Source organism: Chiroxiphia lanceolata, chromosome 11 (genome assembly GCF_009829145.1).
Source record: "Chiroxiphia lanceolata isolate bChiLan1 chromosome 11, bChiLan1.pri, whole genome shotgun sequence".
NCBI classification, from domain to species: domain Eukaryota; kingdom Metazoa; phylum Chordata; class Aves; order Passeriformes; family Pipridae; genus Chiroxiphia; species Chiroxiphia lanceolata.
Genome location: NC_045647.1, coordinates 9,275,278 through 9,292,845, shown reverse-complemented (window position 1 = coordinate 9,292,845; position 17,568 = coordinate 9,275,278). Strand labels below are relative to the sequence as shown.

The 17,568-nt window shown below is 43.1% G+C and overlaps 2 protein-coding genes across 10 annotated transcripts in view; one reads left to right on the top strand and one right to left on the bottom strand.

Annotated features, from left to right (window-relative positions):
- Nucleotides 1-12,591, top strand: part of PXK (PX domain containing serine/threonine kinase like) — a 35,756-nt gene extending 23,165 nt beyond the window's left edge. For 2 of the 9 annotated variants that reach the window (XM_032699437.1, XM_032699445.1), the window contains 6 exons: nt 2,083-2,131; nt 2,830-2,907; nt 3,317-3,403; nt 4,013-4,082; nt 5,048-5,110; nt 11,534-12,591. In XM_032699437.1, coding sequence (XP_032555328.1) covers nt 2,083-2,131; nt 2,830-2,907; nt 3,317-3,403; nt 4,013-4,082; nt 5,048-5,110; nt 11,534-11,727 — 541 coding nt within the window. In that variant the 3' untranslated portion in view covers nt 11,728-12,591. Of the gene's footprint in view, nt 1-2,082; nt 2,132-2,829; nt 2,908-3,316; nt 3,404-4,012; nt 4,083-5,047 lie in introns of all 9 variants that reach the window. The other 7 variants (XM_032699440.1, XM_032699443.1, XR_004359139.1 and 4 more) reach the window with 7 other exon arrangements.
- Nucleotides 12,395-17,326, bottom strand: PDHB (pyruvate dehydrogenase E1 subunit beta). The gene is made up of 9 exons (XM_032699448.1): nt 17,109-17,326; nt 16,836-16,943; nt 16,702-16,764; nt 16,583-16,618; nt 16,205-16,490; nt 15,358-15,468; nt 14,643-14,734; nt 14,219-14,360; nt 12,395-13,917 (listed from the first exon to the last, which is right to left on the bottom strand). Exons 1-9 carry the CDS (start codon nt 17,253-17,255, stop codon nt 13,772-13,774), a joined length of 1,131 nt encoding a protein of 376 aa, XP_032555339.1. The 5' UTR covers nt 17,256-17,326; the 3' UTR covers nt 12,395-13,771.
- Nucleotides 17,327-17,568: the final 242 nt, after the last annotated feature.

Here is a 17,568-nt window from a genome sequence, read left to right as displayed (position 1 = left end):
GAGGAAGAGCCTTTTTGCTCCTTGTTCTGAGGGGTGTGTCCCAAATGAAGCTTTAAAATTGATAGGCTTTGTAGAACCCATCCCTTGTGAACATGGTGAATGTCCTTTTAACATTTCTTTGTCTCTTGGTGTGTTGGAGCTGTTATGAATACACTTTAGTTATCATGATTTAAATTAATCCAGCTATTAAAGTAATGCAAGCATGACTAAGGTCATGTACAGATTGATTAAAAAGATTTAGAATAAGTCTTTTTGCATGTCTCCTTCAGATCTACTTCAGTAGATTTTGCTATCAGTTTACTTATGACTGGTGAAATAGATCTCTTGCTTTGCTCAGCAGTGACATTTAGACTTGCTCTGAGTATGAAATGCTACGTGGAACTTCTGTTTGGTTTCTTGCAGGGTTGGCTTTGGGATTCTCTGAAGCATAGACAGACTAAATTTCCTTAACAGGCTGTCCTCCCAGGATGCAGTGAAGGGGTGAGGGCGGGGGGGACAGTGGGGAAAGGCCAGGATGCAGGAAGGGAGCACTGTCAGCATGTTAGTGAGTGGAGACCACACCTGTCTGCAGGGCTACACTGCCTGCAGTTGAGACACAGCATTTCCAGGGAAATTGCTGTCCCTGTGCTGTGATACGTCACCAGCGTGCCGAGCCACAGAACCACAGTTCTGGTGGGAAGTTCTTTTATTTTTCCTTATGTGAGGTGCCAGAGTCAAGACCTAATAAATGACAGATTTTCCATGCCTAAATCTGGGTCTGATCTCACAACACACAGATTGCAGTGCATTTAGAACATGCTCTCAGGTTCAGATTTCCTGGTTGAGAGTCACCGCATCCTTCAATTCCTTCTCCTCCTCCCTTCGTCTGCTTTTGAAGGAGGTGGAAGGTGGAGACTGTAAACAGGGGAAAAATACTGTAAGAAAACTCTGTGAATACAGGAATATACAAGTCTTAAAAGAAATTGAACAAACAATCCATGCCCAGCTGCATCTGATATTTAAGATATTATACTACATCTCCTTCATACCAATACTCCTCACAAAAGTGTTCTATGTAGATGTGCAATGGCATGAATGTAATTTAAAGCAATTAATGTAATTTAAATATCTATTTATTATAGCCATACAAATTATGACTTCTCTTAGTTTCATAAGAACATGTAATCAGAAAGGGTCAGAAAGCCCTGTAAAGAAGGATGAATTGTCATGGCTTTTTGAAAGTATTTTCAAGTCTGCTTTATTTCTGAATTTTTCATGGAATACTCTCCTTAATTAACTTGATTCTAGAGTTGAATTTGTTTTTCCTAGTATAAGTCTGTGATAATTTTCCATAGTAAACAGCAACAAAAGATCTCAGAAATATTTATCTTGGAGCCGGGTTTGAGATCTCTCTGGGACAGTTTTCTAGTATGTTCTCCAGGACAAAGTATCTTGAAATAGACTAACCAGTTTATTTTCAGACTACCATTGCCCTCTAGTGTCTTTGTTTTGGATGGAAAAGGATTAAGCATTGCTCCTGACACCATAGATGGGAGAACAAAAATATTAGATGATTTGCTTTAGTTACCTTTTGCGGAGTACAGGCAAGAATGCAGATATTGTCAAATCTTAAGTTCACTCATTGACCTTTCACATGTTTCTTGTTAATACTAAAACAATAGTTGTGCTAAGAGAATTTTCCTAACAAGAACAATGATTTTGCTTAGGTGAAATTTAAAATAAAACCCCTGGAGATCTTTTATAATTAAAGAATCCATATGCTTTTAAGGAAAAGTTGTTCTTCTCTGCCTTAGATAATTGTACCTGTTGTAGGAACTTTCAAAATATCTCAGATAAACTTGCTTTCTCTGCCGTCAGTAGTGACTACATTCTGAGTGTTGGATGCTGCTAATATCACAGTAGTGCTTGGAAAATAAAAAGCAGTACATAAAAACCTGTGGAAAAAACTAAACTGTGGCCTAGGGATGAGGATAGAAAAGGAAAGGAAGAAAGAGGGGTCTAAGTGAACAGTACCAGTAGTATTTTTGCTGTGGTTTTCCCTGTCTCTTGGAAATAATATTCCTCTGTTTTTATCACTCACAGATTATTCAGTGACGTCCTGCTAACAAACTCTGAGAAACCACAGTTTAAGGTAGAGTTGAACATTGATTTACTGATGGTTATGAAAGTGCCAGGCTGTGAGTATCTACGCATTAATTGACAGAGAGGGTAGAGGAGAACTGGCTTTATTTGCCTTTGTTGTTCTTTCCAGCAGTATTTGGATTCCTGTGCTGAATTGTATCCTTAGAAAGGGGCCATGATGTGACCCGTGAGTGTTCAAGTGCAGTTGCTGTCCTGGAGCCCATTTGTGTAGCTAATGATGATGCTCTATCTGAGCAGAGGCTGCCAAGTAATGTGGGTCCCTTGCAGTGAGAGGAAGCACTTTGTGAAGCTGATTTTGCTACGTGAGACCATCAGCACATTGCTGCCAACCCCAGTGCTGGGGCATTTTGGGAGCCACATCTGGTCCCACTGGGGAGCTGCCCTAGGGCACTTCTCCTGGAAGACATGTACCATGTGTCTTGTCAGCCTCATGCCAGTTTGGGGATGTGACTGGAGTATCAAAATAGTCACCTCTCCCGGCCTTTAGAGTTTCTTTGTCCCTGCTGTTATTTCTGAGTGGAAAAACATGCATCTAGAGTCTTATTTTCTATTCACTAAAGGAGTGGTGCCAGAACTTGGGGCTTTAGATGAGCAATGTGATGAGATGAGTGGTGAGGTGTGAGCAGTCAAGTTTTGTTTTCCTTTATCACATTTTGTGCCATGTTCTTGTTCCCTATTTTGTATTAGATTCCTACCAAGCTAAAAGAGGCGTTGAAAATCTCCAAGGAATGCATAGAAAAGCGATTAACAGAAGAACAGAAATTGGTAATGTCTGCATTTCTTTATTTCCTACAGATATTTCATTTCCTCTTATAATTTTTACGTACAGAAAATGAGTTTTTACTCAAAATTGATTTTGAGTAATATAGGCTTTCATCAACAGATTTACTTTTCTAAAAATGCAGTATGAGAACTTGTAGAACAGCTGTTGACTGTGTGGCATTTCACTGTTTTAAGTGATGCAGCTTCACAGGCAGTGGCTCCCAAGTTAAAGGATAATTTTAACTGCAGTATGAGCCTCCTTTACCAGCAACAGTAAAGATAAAAGCTAAAAATGAAAAAATAAATCTAAACAAACTGACTACAGCATATTTTCTTGTACCCCAAATGTGTTGTCTGAAAACATTTAAGATCTTAACATGGTTCTTTTTCTATTTTTTCCTTCATTTTGAAGATTCACCAGCACAGAAGGCTGACAAGAGCTCAATCTCATCATGGCTCTGAAGAAGAAAAAAAGAAAAGGAAGATCTTAGCACGAAAAGTAAGGAATCTTTAAATGGGTTTCTCACACAGAAAAAGATGTGTGTATTTTTTGAATGTTTAGCATGGATAGGTTTAGCCACAGGTACGTGGCTCTGTTCTGTCCTGTGTTTGTCTGCACTACTTCCTGATTGTTTTCACTTCTGTAGCTAAGCAATATATTTACTAAAACCTTGAAGTTACAGTGGTATCTGACTTGTATATTGCTTTAACCTGTGCGAGGTTACCGTACGCACCCAGTCTTGGTTAACACCTCATACACAGATGAGCTGCTGTGCTGCTTCCCAGGGAGGGCATTGGAGCCTGTTTCAGTCTCCTCCTGCAGCACTGTCTGCATTGCTCTTCCTTTCTGGTGGGTTGGTTTTCTGCCTTTCCCTTGTGGTCAGAGGGCACTGGAGTTGCCCTGGTGCCTGCCTGGAGATATTTGTGCACAGAACAGCCTTGCTGCTCTTGTCAGCATGTGTTGGGGATGGGGGAGAGGAATGTTGGGCATTGATAAACTTTGTGTGATACAGCAGATGGCTGTTAGAAATCTGTTTGTCAGTTCAATCCTTATAACAAAAAGTGATTATTCATTCCCATCTTCTGTTTTCTCTGCTTCCTTTCAAAGAAGTCAAAACGTTCTGCCTATGAAAGTGGGGAAGAACACTCAGCAAAATACAGCAACTCAAATAACTCAGGTAACTACAGAGAGAAAACTTTGCCTCTACACATCTGTGTCATTTCTTTTGTTGTTACTGTCATTTTCTGTCTGAAAAGATCCAGGATTACCATCAGCTTACATAGTAATATCAGACCAAAGCCTGATAACCACTGCTTTGGGTATTTAGCAATAGATAAATTGAGGGCTTAAAAATATTGTCAATTTAGATTTTCAGCTGCTTAGTTTAAAGTAATGTTTCCTCTCGTCTGTGTCCCATTCCTCAAAAAAGAACCCAAAGCAAACCAATCAGTCTTTTTATTCTGTTTTATATTTGAGTTGAATAACAATATTCATTATATGGGCTATTTAAGAATGGAGTCTTCAGGGAGACTCTTTAATGGTGATCTGTATTACATAGTAAGGTGTTAAGATGAGAGAATTATCTGTTTAATTGCTGCTTCAGTGCCAAATTCCAAAACAACAGAGCCTTTGACAGGTCTTTATTTAGTTAGAAGGTATGGTTAGTACTATGGAACAGATAAAAGAGCTGACTTGCTTGGCTAAAATGTGTCCAAAAGCAGCTTGTTGTGGAGTAGTTAGATATCAGAGTAACTTGTGGAGTACAGCAACTGACTGAACATCATCTCTTAGGAGAGATGGGTGCCATCCATGCAGTGGCACAACTTTTAAAGGGAACAGAATTTGGATGCTGAAATCAAACAGCCTAAGCAGCAGAAAAGAAGTGTTTCCCATAGAGGAATACTGTTGACTGCACTTCCTATGTGTTTGGAGATCTTCTGATGCTCTGTGCTATAAAGCTGCTCTGTTCAGATTGGGTCCAAGTGACACTGTTCCTATGAATGGGAATCTTTCCCAAGATTTCAAGGGAAGCAGGATTGGATCCTCAATCAATAAAGTTGGCCTGTTTCCAACAACCTGTCTTGTCTTGACTGTTGAGCTGCCATGTCACAGCTGTAGTTACTAGACTGTTGTTTTATTTAGCAGGCTCTGGGGCAAGTTCCCCTTTAACATCTCCATCATCCCCCACTCCTCCCTCTACAGCAGGTAAGTTCAAGAGTCATTATTTTATGGTTTTGGGTTTTTTTATTCCCCTCTGTTCCTCAGTGGTGGGTGTTATTTCCAAGGATGACTAAGGGATGGTGATTTTCAAGGATGGAACACAGAGATGACAATTATCTTGTGCCAGCCTGAGTGTGGGCATGTGAGCCATTCTCTATGGCTCTCTTTTGAGGACCATAGAAAACCTTTTAATAGTTTTCTTTTTCATTTAATAACCTTTCCTGGGATATACATGATATGATTTATCCACAGAGTGTAAGTGCTTGCTTCAAAGTCTCTTTTACTGCAGGCCTACTGACATTGCTACTTTCCAGACATTTTTTGGGCCTCATGTTGCAGTATGCATTTGTTCTGGTGTTAATGGTCTGTTGACTCTGAAATACTGCTTGTTCATCCCTTGTGTATTGTCTCTTTACTCCTGTACTGCTATGATGTATTTTCAGAAATTTTGGATGTGACAAATTCAGTGGTTTAGGCTGTGTAAATCTCCCCAGTTGTGCTACAGCCCATTGATAACCCATTAGAGCTCGTAGAAACGAGTCAGAGACTGATTTGGGTTAAAAATAATATCTTTATTATTTTTGACCAGTTCTGTTTTTCAGTTTGCAGGGTAGCTGTGCAGACAGTTTGCTAATGTTTAGGACAGGTGATGAGAAGTGGTGAAGAATCTGCTTGAGTGACCAATAGAAATACTCTGAAAGTTTGATTACAAATCTGAGTATTGAGCAACAGTGGATGTTCTTCAGGCTGAAAGGCTGGAAGAGGAGCACTGGCAAAGATTTCTAGAGGGGAAGCAGTCCATAGCATCACCATTTGTTATGGTGACTCATGCCATAGGATTTCTAGTCCCAGGAACTTTCTACACAGAACAACTCAGTAACTAACATGATGCAATCAAATTTGTGTTTGCTGTGAATGATCTTTCAAAGGACACTGCAGTCTGATGTAATTCAAATCAGTCATGCTGAAATTTAAATTAGTAATTTCTCCTTCAAGGTGAGGGTATGAGAAATGTGTATTTTAGGAACTAATTTCTCCCAGTTAGCCTAAACAAAATAATTAGTGTTATTGTGTTGCACAGTAACAGTGCTGCTCTCAGGATGCACCCAGTGTTAGCTGGAGGGTTTGTTACACTTTTAATAAAGAAGTAGCTGCAAATGCAAAAGAAAACCTTGTGCCTCCAAGATGGACAAATGGAAACAATTTTTTCTTTTTCAGTAAAACTACCTTTTAGTTATGTTTTAACTTGGACTTGTTGGAACTTCGTTGAAAGCTTTTTCAAGTTTTAAGCATGTGATGCAGGTTTATGTGTTGATGTGACTCAAATGGCTGAGTGAGCTGATGGCTTGGATGTTGTTCGTGAAGTGTAAAGGCAAGTGGCACATTTTCAGGAATGCTTTTGTGAGTAGAATTAATTGAAGAAATTGTGGATATTAGTTCTAAGAGAAAACTAGTGTGCTGAATTTTTTCACCAGCAGTGTTGTAGTTTTAGCTGCTCTAAGCAGATATGCTATTACTGGCTCAATGAAAGACTCACTGGCCCCATGGTAGGACTTAGTGACAAGTGATGCCTTTGTAGCTTGTCTCTCTTCCAATTTCCTTGTACTTACTAAGGGTATTTACCTCTAAACCAAAATTGCTTGTGGGTATCAGTGTGGTGAGATGATTCTCAAAAGGGCATGAGGCTTTCAGTCTGTCTGTGTGGTTTGGTTGTGGTCGTGTTAGCATCAGGGCATCTCAAAGCATCCTGGTGATGTGATGCCAGGGCAAAATTGAGGCTGATGAGGGAAAGTGCACCCAGCAGAAGCTCTTGCCATCATTTGGTAACCAACTAAATCAGTGTGGTGTGTGGGTATGTGCAGAGCCAGAGACACTGGGGAATGGGCTCCAGGCTGACATGTCCTGGGGAAGGAACCTGTTCAGGGGTTTCTCACATGTTGAGAGGTGCTTTGTCTCTCAACAAAGGCCTTGTGAGACTTGGCTTGCACCAGAGTGCTTGGTATAGTTGATGGAAGACAGACTAAGAAATAAAATAGTTGTTGGCTTTCACTGTTTTTTTAATGGCAGCTGCAGCTGTAGGATTGACTGCATGACCTGCTTTGAGGGGAAAGGTGTCCACTGGAAACATCGGCTCTTATGGGCTGCTGTCATTGATGAGAATGTTTTGGGCTGGTGTTGTTGCAGATACTTGGCTAAATAACCTCTTTGAAGGACATTGGTTAGATCATGGCAAGTGATTCTAATGCAACAACCTGTGTCTCTGACATTCTCCCTTGAAGGTCCGGTTCTTTTTTTCTCCCCATTTCTTTGCTTCTTTGAAAATCTGTTGGTTTTCTTTGTGGATATGAGCTGTGGCTAGGATCAAAAGAGATGCAGAACACTGTGATATGGGTTATTTAAAACTTCACTGAATCGTCTCTAAAACCAATAAGACCATAAAATAACAGCATGATGTTTTACAACAGAGAAAAGTTTGTGGGGTGTTACTTTTGCTTTCCTGGGCTTTTCTGCAGGAACAAAGTGAGAGTTGTACTTAACAATCTTTTCTGTGCCAGTTATTCTAAATCCTTCAGCACAATATAGGTTTCATTGGCATCCATATGGTGCATCTTGCCTGCCCTTCACCTTTCTGTAAGACAATCTGAGTGCTTTAGGAAGCGCTTTTCCTGAGTGTCTCTGACTCATAAGTGCAAATACAGGTGTTAATACAGCAGGAAGTGTTCCTTGAACTGAATGGATTTCATCTCCTATGGCTAATCTTCCTGCAGATTTCTTGCTAAATCTCTCTAAATGCACTTTAATCCTCTAAAGGTTGAATTATGGCATGTGCAGCTGGAAGCATTTGTGTTGTATTTGGTGATCAAGTATAATACTGCCTAGAGTGTGGAAAATAGTGGTTCATTATTCAGAACTGGACAAAGTATTGTAAATGTATATTGAAATAGTCAATCCACTGTCCTTGTATTTGTCAGTGAATAAGAATGTATTGACTTTTGTACTAACTTTTCAGCTAACAGTGTCTGTTTTTCTTACTTTGACACGAGAACCGGATGATTAACTTGTGTCCTCTCTCTTTCTCTGCTGTCTTCAATAGAGCATGCATCATTTTGAACGTGAATTTTCGGAAAAGTAAGCTAATGCTGATTTATCTCTTTAAAGATGCTCTGTTTCTAAATGGGAAAGTTGAATGCAAATCTTGAACTTAGTATTGGGAGGGAATATAAGAAAAAAATCTGAATGTTCCTACAGATTATTTTAATGAAATGCAGCATCTTTAAAACCTCACTAAAATGATTTTCTTTGTTCGCATCCCATTCTCAGCCAAGTTTTTAATGCTGTTTGCACTATTGCTGTCACTTTAAATTCATAATTAAGTTTTTGTTTCAATTCAGGCATCAAGTTTACAGCATCTGATTTACTTCCTATTCCTTTTAACACACTCTTTTAACAAAAATGTCCCTGTAAAAACCCTTGGTAAGTTCTTGTTTGAGTGTTTTATTCTTACAACTGCATGAATGAGTAGAACGTGTGTGTGCAGGCAATGTCTTCCAACATGTATTTTGGAAAGGCCAAGTTGTCACTGAGCACTTGTCTTAAGTGATTTTTTCTAGTAAATACGGGAAAATATGTCACTGTTGGGTAGAACAGTTTAATCTGTAGATGTAACTACATATGAGTACCTGTGTGTGAACTCAGATGTCCTTTTCACCACTCATGTCAAGAAGGGAAGGACAGCTTGGTTTGGACTGACTAACTGAAATGAATGGATATGAAGATTTTTGGAATCATGCTCTTAATTACCAGGTTCAATATGTAATGCTCATGGCTAGTCAGATACCATTCTGACCCCTGTATTTATGTTTTAAGGCAGAGCTCGGATGTAAGAGTATCGTTGTCTGTTATCAGTCTCACAAGACTTTAATTGCATGATGTTGTCAGCAGCTCTATTTCAATAAGAGTGAGTCTTGAGGAATTTAACAATTTTCGAGAAAGGAAGGTGACCTCTCCCCCTATACTTCCCTGTCTTTTCTACCCCCCTTGTAAAATAACCAGACCAAAATTTGAAGATAGACATGGAATCTTGGCCTAATAATACTTAGTCATCCAAGCATTTTGTGTCTTTTTTGCTCCCCCTCTCTGTCAAACATGTGCCTTCTTCCACTGCACGTGTTACCGTTGTATTTGTATTCCCTGCTGAGTCCTGGCCGCTGTTTTTGTGGTCAATTCCCTATTGCATCTTGTACAACTACTTGCATAGCCTCTTCAGCCTCACCTTGCAGTTCCAGACAAAAATCTTGGCTTTGTTCTCTGCAGTTCTTGCATCTCTTTGAAGCCATTTCATGTATGAGTAGCTGCTCTTGGTGCTCTTACAGCAGCTCACCTGATCTATTTGGGGACAGGTTGGTGTGCCAGTCCTACAGCTTCTGCACTGACCACTTCAACCATAAAATGGTTACTTGAACTGTTCTTGGTCATGTTCTTCCTTTGGCAAAGTGCCAAGTTTTCCTTTCCTGGCAGTCTATCCATGTAAGAAACAGGGCTCTGACCCAGGGAATGGTTTTCCAGTATTTCTAATGGTAAATTGACTCACATCTTTGGCAAGTGTAAAAAGCAGATTTGGGTAAGTTAGAAGCCATTTCGTTATGTTTTGATTACTTCAGAGAACAGTTGATCCACATGCACCAGGAACATTAAATTGTTTCAGTTGATCTCTGGTATTTCTGTTAGGATGTGAGTATTTCCCCTGAAAGGGAAGAGAGTGAAGATGAGCTCAATATGTACTTCCATGTTTTGTTTTCACAGAGGGCTTTCATGCCAATGAGAATTTCTCCTGAAGAGCTGGAAGTGCTACAATCACAGCACATATTAATGTACACTGGCAAAATGGGACACTTTGTGTGAATATTCTGCATTTTGAGCTTGCTCCCATATGAGAGAAGTCTCTCTTCAAAGACTAGTACAAATAGAAAATGAGGGAGCTTTGAGTTATGTCTTTCATCTAGTAGAAAAACTGCTTAATAACAGCAGTGATGTTTTTACTGCTACCTGTTAGTCTGAAAACAAGTGTGAGGAATTGAGAGAGAAATGGAGCACAGAGAACTTTTGTCTGCTTTTTTTCTGCAGTTGAGCTTTATCTTTCATCAAATACCTCGAGTCATAATGTCCTTCAACTGCTTGGTATTTTCTCACTTCATAGCAAGCAGTTCTACTTCAGTAACCACAGTGTCTTGGTTGCCCTCATGTTTTGTTTTGTCCAGTATCCTTATTCTTGCCACTTATCAGTATATTTCTCTTTGTAGGTTAGAGCTACTCGAAGCAAGTGTTAGACTATAGGTGCCATTTGTCTCTGTAGTCTTCATGTGGAACAACTTATGATCTAGATGATGGAGTTAAAATTCACTGCTGAATAGTTCTAAGATACTAATCATTATGCCCCTACTCCTTCCAGAATATATGAGACAAGATAGGCCTATTATTATTACTATACTTGTGTAGAAATGATGGTGCAATGTGCAGCAGCAGAGCTGCACAAGATCAGGGTGTTTGGCAGAGCAGCTTGGGGCAAATTAGGCCACCTGCCTGGATCTGAACTGCCAAGGAAGCACCTCCCCTCCATGCAGGCCCTCACTGCTGGGCTAGCTCCCCACATGCACTGCTGTGGGCTCTGGCTTCCCAGGGAGTCAGGATGTGGCGGCTGAGGAATGATGAGAAGCACACAGTGGATGTTTGACTGGGGTAGAGAGCAAGGGCCAGAGTGTAAAGGTGGCTGGTGGGAACAGGAGAGGCAGGCAAGAGGTGTGTGTCACAGTGTTGTGGTTCATTCAGTCTGTCCAACAAGCATTCGTTACAACATGTCTGAAGAAAGTGGACTGCGGAAGTGTAAAACACTTCCAGAAAACTCTATCTGCAGTTAGTACTTTAAAAATGGAATATAATCTGACCAAGCAAAATGGTCATCACAAATATTACAGTGATGCGGTCCTTCAAAGAACATAAAGTGTGTTAAGTAAGTAGGAACAGGTAGTAAAATTTGCTTCCAGTCTTTGTTACTGTTCATGTCCCAGAAAGCAAACTGCTTTACTAGGCAAAAACAAGAGCTGGGAAATCCCATTAAGTGATCTCCCATTTCCTACAGAAGATCACGTTTGAGTCATGTTTTGCATCCCTGAGTACTGAGGCCCTTCAGGCTTCATTTCAGAGGTGTCTCAGATGACACAACTCACCTGCAGATAGAGGGATTTGATCACTTGGGCATTTCCCATCTGTTCTGTTCTTCACATTCCATTGGCATTCAAGGGATGATGTGTGTAGTGCAGGACTGACCACGTCCAGCCAAGCAGCCACAGTCCTCTGTGGCAGGACACCCCTGGCATAATCAAACTATATCTTTTCTCCCTGGCTCAACAGGAGCATCGTCCATACCCCCAGCACCGCCTCCGCCACCCCTGCCACCAGCAGCTCCTCCCCTGAGTACAGAGGTGCCAATGCCACAGCCCGTCAGTGCGAGCCGGGGAGCCTTGCTCAGCTCCATCCAAAACTTTCAGAAAGGAACTCTGAAGAAAACACAGACGTGCGACTACAGTGCTCCCAGGATCAGCTGAGGCCACTGGTCACTCCAGGATTGAATTCCCTCTCCCCCTCCTGTGCTGACCCTCCTGACCAGCAACTGACCCACCAGCACTGATGACTTTGGAGCTCCGTTCTGCCCGATTTCAGCTTTCCTCGAGCAGCAGCACTGCCCTGCCCGAATTGCCTCCCCATGCTGTGATAAGTACTCCATTCTTTACTGGGTTTCAAGAATTGTGTTCTCTGGCTACAATTGCAGGGGTACAGCAGCTTCTATATAGCTGAATAAAAATCTGAAAATAGGAATGACCATGATGATGGTGAATTAATGCATTTTTTCCTAGCTCTATTCCACCCCTTTTTTTCAAATTACAGGGATGTAGTTTTAGTCTGCTCAGTTTTTCAACTCTTTCCATGCACTTGTAACTCATTGTAATTCTTGCTGCATTGAATCAACAAGTTTTGTTTTAGATAATCCAACCCTTAAAACATACTGCACAGGTGAGGGAACTGGAGAATTAAATCTTATTCCCACCATATTTGCTGGTGGAGTTAAAATGCTGTCTCACTAAGCTTGTTTAAATGGACATCCTACCTGCCACCACAAGGGAAAGTGTTTTTAAATGAGGAAACAGTTGAAATGGGAGTTAATAGGGCACTGGGATGTTATTCTTGATTTAGTTAAATGCAAAGTTACTTCAAGTTAATTCTACAGTTTAAACTTTATTGAAAGATCCTTTTTGATTTAAAACCTTAAACAAATTGCACTTTAAAGGATTATAGATAATCCATTTTTTAAAATTCAAGTACATCAGTGTTTGTTACTATGCAGAGAATGTCTGTACAAAGTTTCATGTAACCTGTGATATTCAGTCATTTTTATTAAAATGTTAATGGAATTCCTTCAGCAGTGTGGTGGGTATGTTCAGCTGGGATTGGCACCTGCAAGCCACACTTCCTAAGAACCTAACAGCACCTCTGCTAAAAGGAATATCCTGAAAGGTATTCCTGGCCCTTCCCTGAAACAGGACCTGAGCTCTTCTGGCTGTTTACAGAGGTATGTCCTCTCCCCCTGTTCACTGGGAAGCCACTGCATCTGGGGTGCAGAGCAGGCCCTGCTGCACAGGCCCCTCAGGGCAGCTTTCCCTCTGTACCAAAAGCTGCTGAGGGAAGCCTGGCAGGACTAACCCTCAGCCAAACTCTGGGATGTCATGTTCTGCCAAAAGGCTGCCTCGACTGCTCCCCAGCTCTTCACACACAATCTGCACAACTGCTGCTTCAGACTCGGGCTCAGTGCAGCTGAATAAAGGAACTCATTTTGCTCTGCAAGACCTATAATGGAAACATGCTGTTGTCAGCCCAGGCAAGGAGTTACAGACACCCACATGGAGCTGAGCCATAAAAGCCAAGCATCTGGACATGCATTTTTTTAATCACTCTATGTGACAGGGAGTAAAGAAAAGTTAGGTAGTGTTTCCCATCACCTACTGAAGAGGGTCAGGATCTTTATTTAAGCTCTTGTGCAGAAGTCTTTCTGCATGTGTGGAGCCCTCCTCAAACCAAACAGGGTCACCACCTCTTAACCCACACTGTGGGCTGCTGCAGCCTCTGTGCAGAGCTGCACTGGCAGGCAAGGCTTCACCCATCCAGTCTAGTCATTCCCTTCTAATAGGCCTTGTGACCATGGGCTCCTACAGCTGTACTGCACTGGGGGCCTACTCTTGCTCTCTGCAATTGTGTACTAAACCACCGCTCCAGCGGATTTGATGCAGTTCCTCTGGTACTTAAAGCCAAGCAAAAACGGAGGATTTTTTCCTCACTCTGAATTTAGAATGGGATTTCTCCACAAACAGTAGCACTAGCCCAACTGTACTGCTGAACACAAGCATTACCACATTGTTGCATATATGAAGTGTGGCTTAGGGAGCGTAACCCCATATATAAATATTCTGGGAGGTCACTATACTTTCCCCACTGTACAAAAGTTCACAAAGCTTATAGAACATAAATTATGGATACAACTTGCCCAACACCAATAATGCTTTGTAAAGCAGGTACTTTAAAACATGTATTTACAACTTATATATTCAAAGCTTTCTTCACTGCAAATACTATATCCTTCACTTGAGGTATGCAGTTATCCTCTAAGATCTTTGCATAAGGCATAGGGACATCGGCACCGGTAACACGCACAGCTGGAGCATCCAAGTAGTTAAAGGCAGGTCCTGAAACAGAAGACAGTGTCAGGTTGCCATGTATTGTGGTTTTCTCTTGATTTCTGTATCTTGTTCTATTTAAACAGTTTTGTTCCTATAGCTCTAATATTCCAGAGAGTGCTGTTCCTGCTTGTTTATCTTCACGCACTGTGGTTTTTGTACCCACCCTGTAAAAATCTCTAGAGCAAGACAGCCAAGCTCCAGCTCCTCAGCTATAACCCCTAACTCTGCCTTTGCCAGGCTTTATCAAAAAGTCTTCAGGATTTAGAGCAGGGAACGAGATTGAGACATGCACTGCAAAACTTGGTACCTTCCATGATCCTGGCACAGATTTCCGCTCCTACTCCAAACTGGGGCCAACCTCCTTCTACAGTGACAAGATGGTTTGTCTTTACCACACTGGCTTCCACTGTTTCGATATCCATTGGTCGAATGCTTCTCAGGTTTATAACCTGGGGGGAAAAGGGATAATGAGAGCTTTGCTGTGACTTGAGCCTGTCAGTCACCACCGTTTGGGTACAGGGCCCCTCAGCACTTTCATCTGTTCTGACTTTAAAGACAGGTCTTAACAAAATTTCTAACTCAGAAACATGAAAGGCACGCGCTGTTAAAGGGACTTACAAATATAAGCAGCTTGTAGTTAATACACCGAAGTGAGCAGAGCCTGTGTGAGAAGACACTCTGCTTTTTTCCCCCCTTCAGGGAAAAAGAAAGGCAACAGAAACCCCACTCACCTCACACTCTACACCTTCTTTAGCAAGTACAGTAGCTGCTTCCAGACAATGGCCAACAGGTCTTGAGTGTGACACTACTGTAACATGAGTTCCTAGAAAAGAAACAAGTGTTAAAATAGAAAAAAACTCCTTAAGATTTAAAGCTTTTTTTTCTATACCTCAGGCTCCTTTCAGGCTAACATTTAGATTCACTTGTAAATTTAAGTTCCTTATGTTTATTTGAAAAGCTGAGCCCAGACATAGCAGGAAAAGAGGAAGACCTATGCTAAGACACAAACTTCACCCTTGAATTCAGGGAACTGAAGAGGTATTTAATATAATTACCAAGTTATCCTTTTCAAACTTTCATAAAATTCAGTGGTAAATCATGAACAAATGGGGTGAAACACTACAATGACCTCTTTTTGCATTTTTGACAAAAATTATACACTTAGGTGAGGAAAGAAGTGTTTCGGCCATCACCTACTTCATCTCTACACTATGGAACAAATCCTTTAGAAGGGTATTGTTTTAGTTGAGATCTGGATTATCAGGTGATGTTTCCCTAAAAGGGTAACAGAACATGAAATCATACTACTGGATAAAAGAACATTTGAACACTTAACATTTGAAATACTTTTCTGTGCCCTGTGACAGCAGTACCCTGAATAACTGAGGTTAAAAAAAGTCCCCAACCAGGTCAGTTAATAAGGAAACAAACATATTCTCAGCTTACCTTGCCTTTCTACCTTAGCTTTTCCAATTGGAATAAGAAATTCCTTTGACTGTGCCTGTTCAGACATTTCAAAGGGAACACCATATAGTAATTCATTTTCCAGCATCACAACTAGAAGAAAACATACTTGGATTAACGTGTATGTCTGCAGGCACAGGGCTGCACTCACCATTAGCTGTCCTGCAGCAGCTCAATACACTAAACCCATCCAGGCAACAAAGGAGTGAGGAGCATGTTTGCAGAAGCAATTAAATAAAAAAAGAAGTAAATCAGAGTCTTTACTTCAATGCTGAAGCATTTAAAAAGCTGTCTACAACTAGTCTGAAATGAGATCAGGTATTTTACTTTCAGCACACAATGGTACAATCACCACTTTTTGAAAGGTCTCCCATTTTTCATTCACGTTTGTGAAAAATAAAGACAAAGGTGGCCCTGCTTTCAATTAGTGACATTCTGAATTTATCATTTAAATTTCATGATCTGTAAAAATGAGTTATATTGAAGCACTGTATATGCAGGAAGGCCTCCTAACTTACCTTCATCCTTTTTAATCCCTTTATGATAGATTTATAAATGCTTCCAGGTTTCCTGGTTGGAACAAAACTCACACTAAAGCCGTCTACCTGGCAACAGCACAAAATCAGTCTGCTGTTAGCAAGGCAGGTGACTGTTGGGGAAAGAGTAAACCCTTCTGTCTCTGTAAGTACCCTACTGCTGCAGTAAAGAAAACCTGAGTGCTTTACGGTTTAACAATTTTTTTGTGGTATCTTTTAAATGGGACAGGAGGGGAAAACAGCCATTCCTCAGGACTGAGCGCCAGGTATTGCCATGATCTGCCCGTGCTCACCTGGATTGTCGTCCCGGATCGATGCTTTCAGCAAACCCTTGGCGTCCTCTGCACTCCAGGGACTGACGACCTTGAGCCCAGGGCAGTGCCCGTACCAGGCTGCAAAGCACTGGGAATGCTGGGCGGCCACTCCGGCCGCTGCTCCGTTGGGGCCCCGGAACACGATGGGAACAGCAATGGATCCCGCAGACATGTAACAGGTCTTGGCAGCAGAGTTTATGACCTGGTCAATGGCTTGCATGGAGAAGTTGAACGTCATGAATTCACACACTGGTCTCAACCCTGCCTGTTAAGTACGTTAAAATGTATTACTGTGTTTTTATCTAAAAATAGTTTAATTTTTCAAAACCAGAAGAGGAAGAATGCAAATGTACAAACCATAGCAGCTCCGACAGCGATTCCTGCGAAGCCCATCTGAAAGAGAAGGAAACCAAGGGGTTAGGAGCAGGGAGCAGCTGATGGAGGGATCACCGTGGTTGGAGACAGGGCAGCCTCACCTCGGATATCGGGGTGTCGATCACTCTCTTGTCCCCGTACTTCTTCCAGAGGCCCCTGGAGATCTGGAGGGCAGGAGACAGGAGTCACGGCCCGCCTGAGGCCCTTTCCCGGCCCGCCAACGGCCTCCACAAACCTTGTAGGCGCCATCGTACTGAGCCACCTCCTCGCCCAGCAGGAAGACGCGCTCGTCCCGCTCCAGCTCCTCATCCAGCGCCTGGTTCAGCGCGTCCCGCACCGTCACCTGCGAGACAGCGGCAGCCGGGCTGGGCGGGGGCACGGCCGCGCTCCCCGAACGCCGGGAGTCCCCTCAGCCCGGGGCGAAGTCATCGCGCCGCCCGCCCGCCCCGGGGCCGGACCCTGCCCTGAGGAGCTCGAGCCCCTCTCCGGGGACAGCCCTCCCCGCTACCTGTATGGCGGCGGGCGCGGAGACACGGAAGCCCCTGCGCTGCTGCAGCTGCTGTAGGTGCGGGGGCAGCGGTCCCCCGGCGCGGCCCCGCGGAGCGAGGCGGGCGCCCGTGGCCAGGTGCCGCAGAGCCGCTGCAGCCGCCGCCATCTTGCCCGTGTCCTCTCGCCCTGCGGCCGCCAGGCCCCGCCTCCCGCGCTCTCTCGCGAGAGCTCCCCGGCACGCGCGAGAAGGCCGAGTGGGGCGCGCGGCGTTTTGGCGCCACTTCCGGCCCCGGGGGCCGCGCGAGGGGCGGGGACACCCCACGGGGTCGCGCATGGCGCGCGCGCCCGAGCGCCCCCGCGCGCGGCCCCGGCCGGGCCCTCAGGGCCCCGCGGGGACCGGGCCCGCCCTGCGCGGACACCTTTCGCCGGCCGCGGGGGCAGCGGGGCGGCGCGTCCCGCCTTGGCGCCCGCCCGCCCCG

Excerpts from the sequence above, each read along its gene's own strand:
- PDHB (XM_032699448.1), bottom strand. The coding sequence starts at position 17,255 with ATGGCGGCGGCTGCAGCGGCTCTGCGGCACCTGGCCACGGGCGCCCGC. Across the intron at positions 16,765-16,835 it reads AGTACGATGGCGCCTACAAG|ATCTCCAGGGGCCTCTGGAA; the intron begins GTTTGTGGAGGC and ends CCTGCCCTCCAG. Across the intron at positions 13,918-14,218 it reads CTGTGCCAGGATCATGGAAG|GACCTGCCTTTAACTACTTG; the intron begins GTACCAAGTTTT and ends CTTCTGTTTCAG.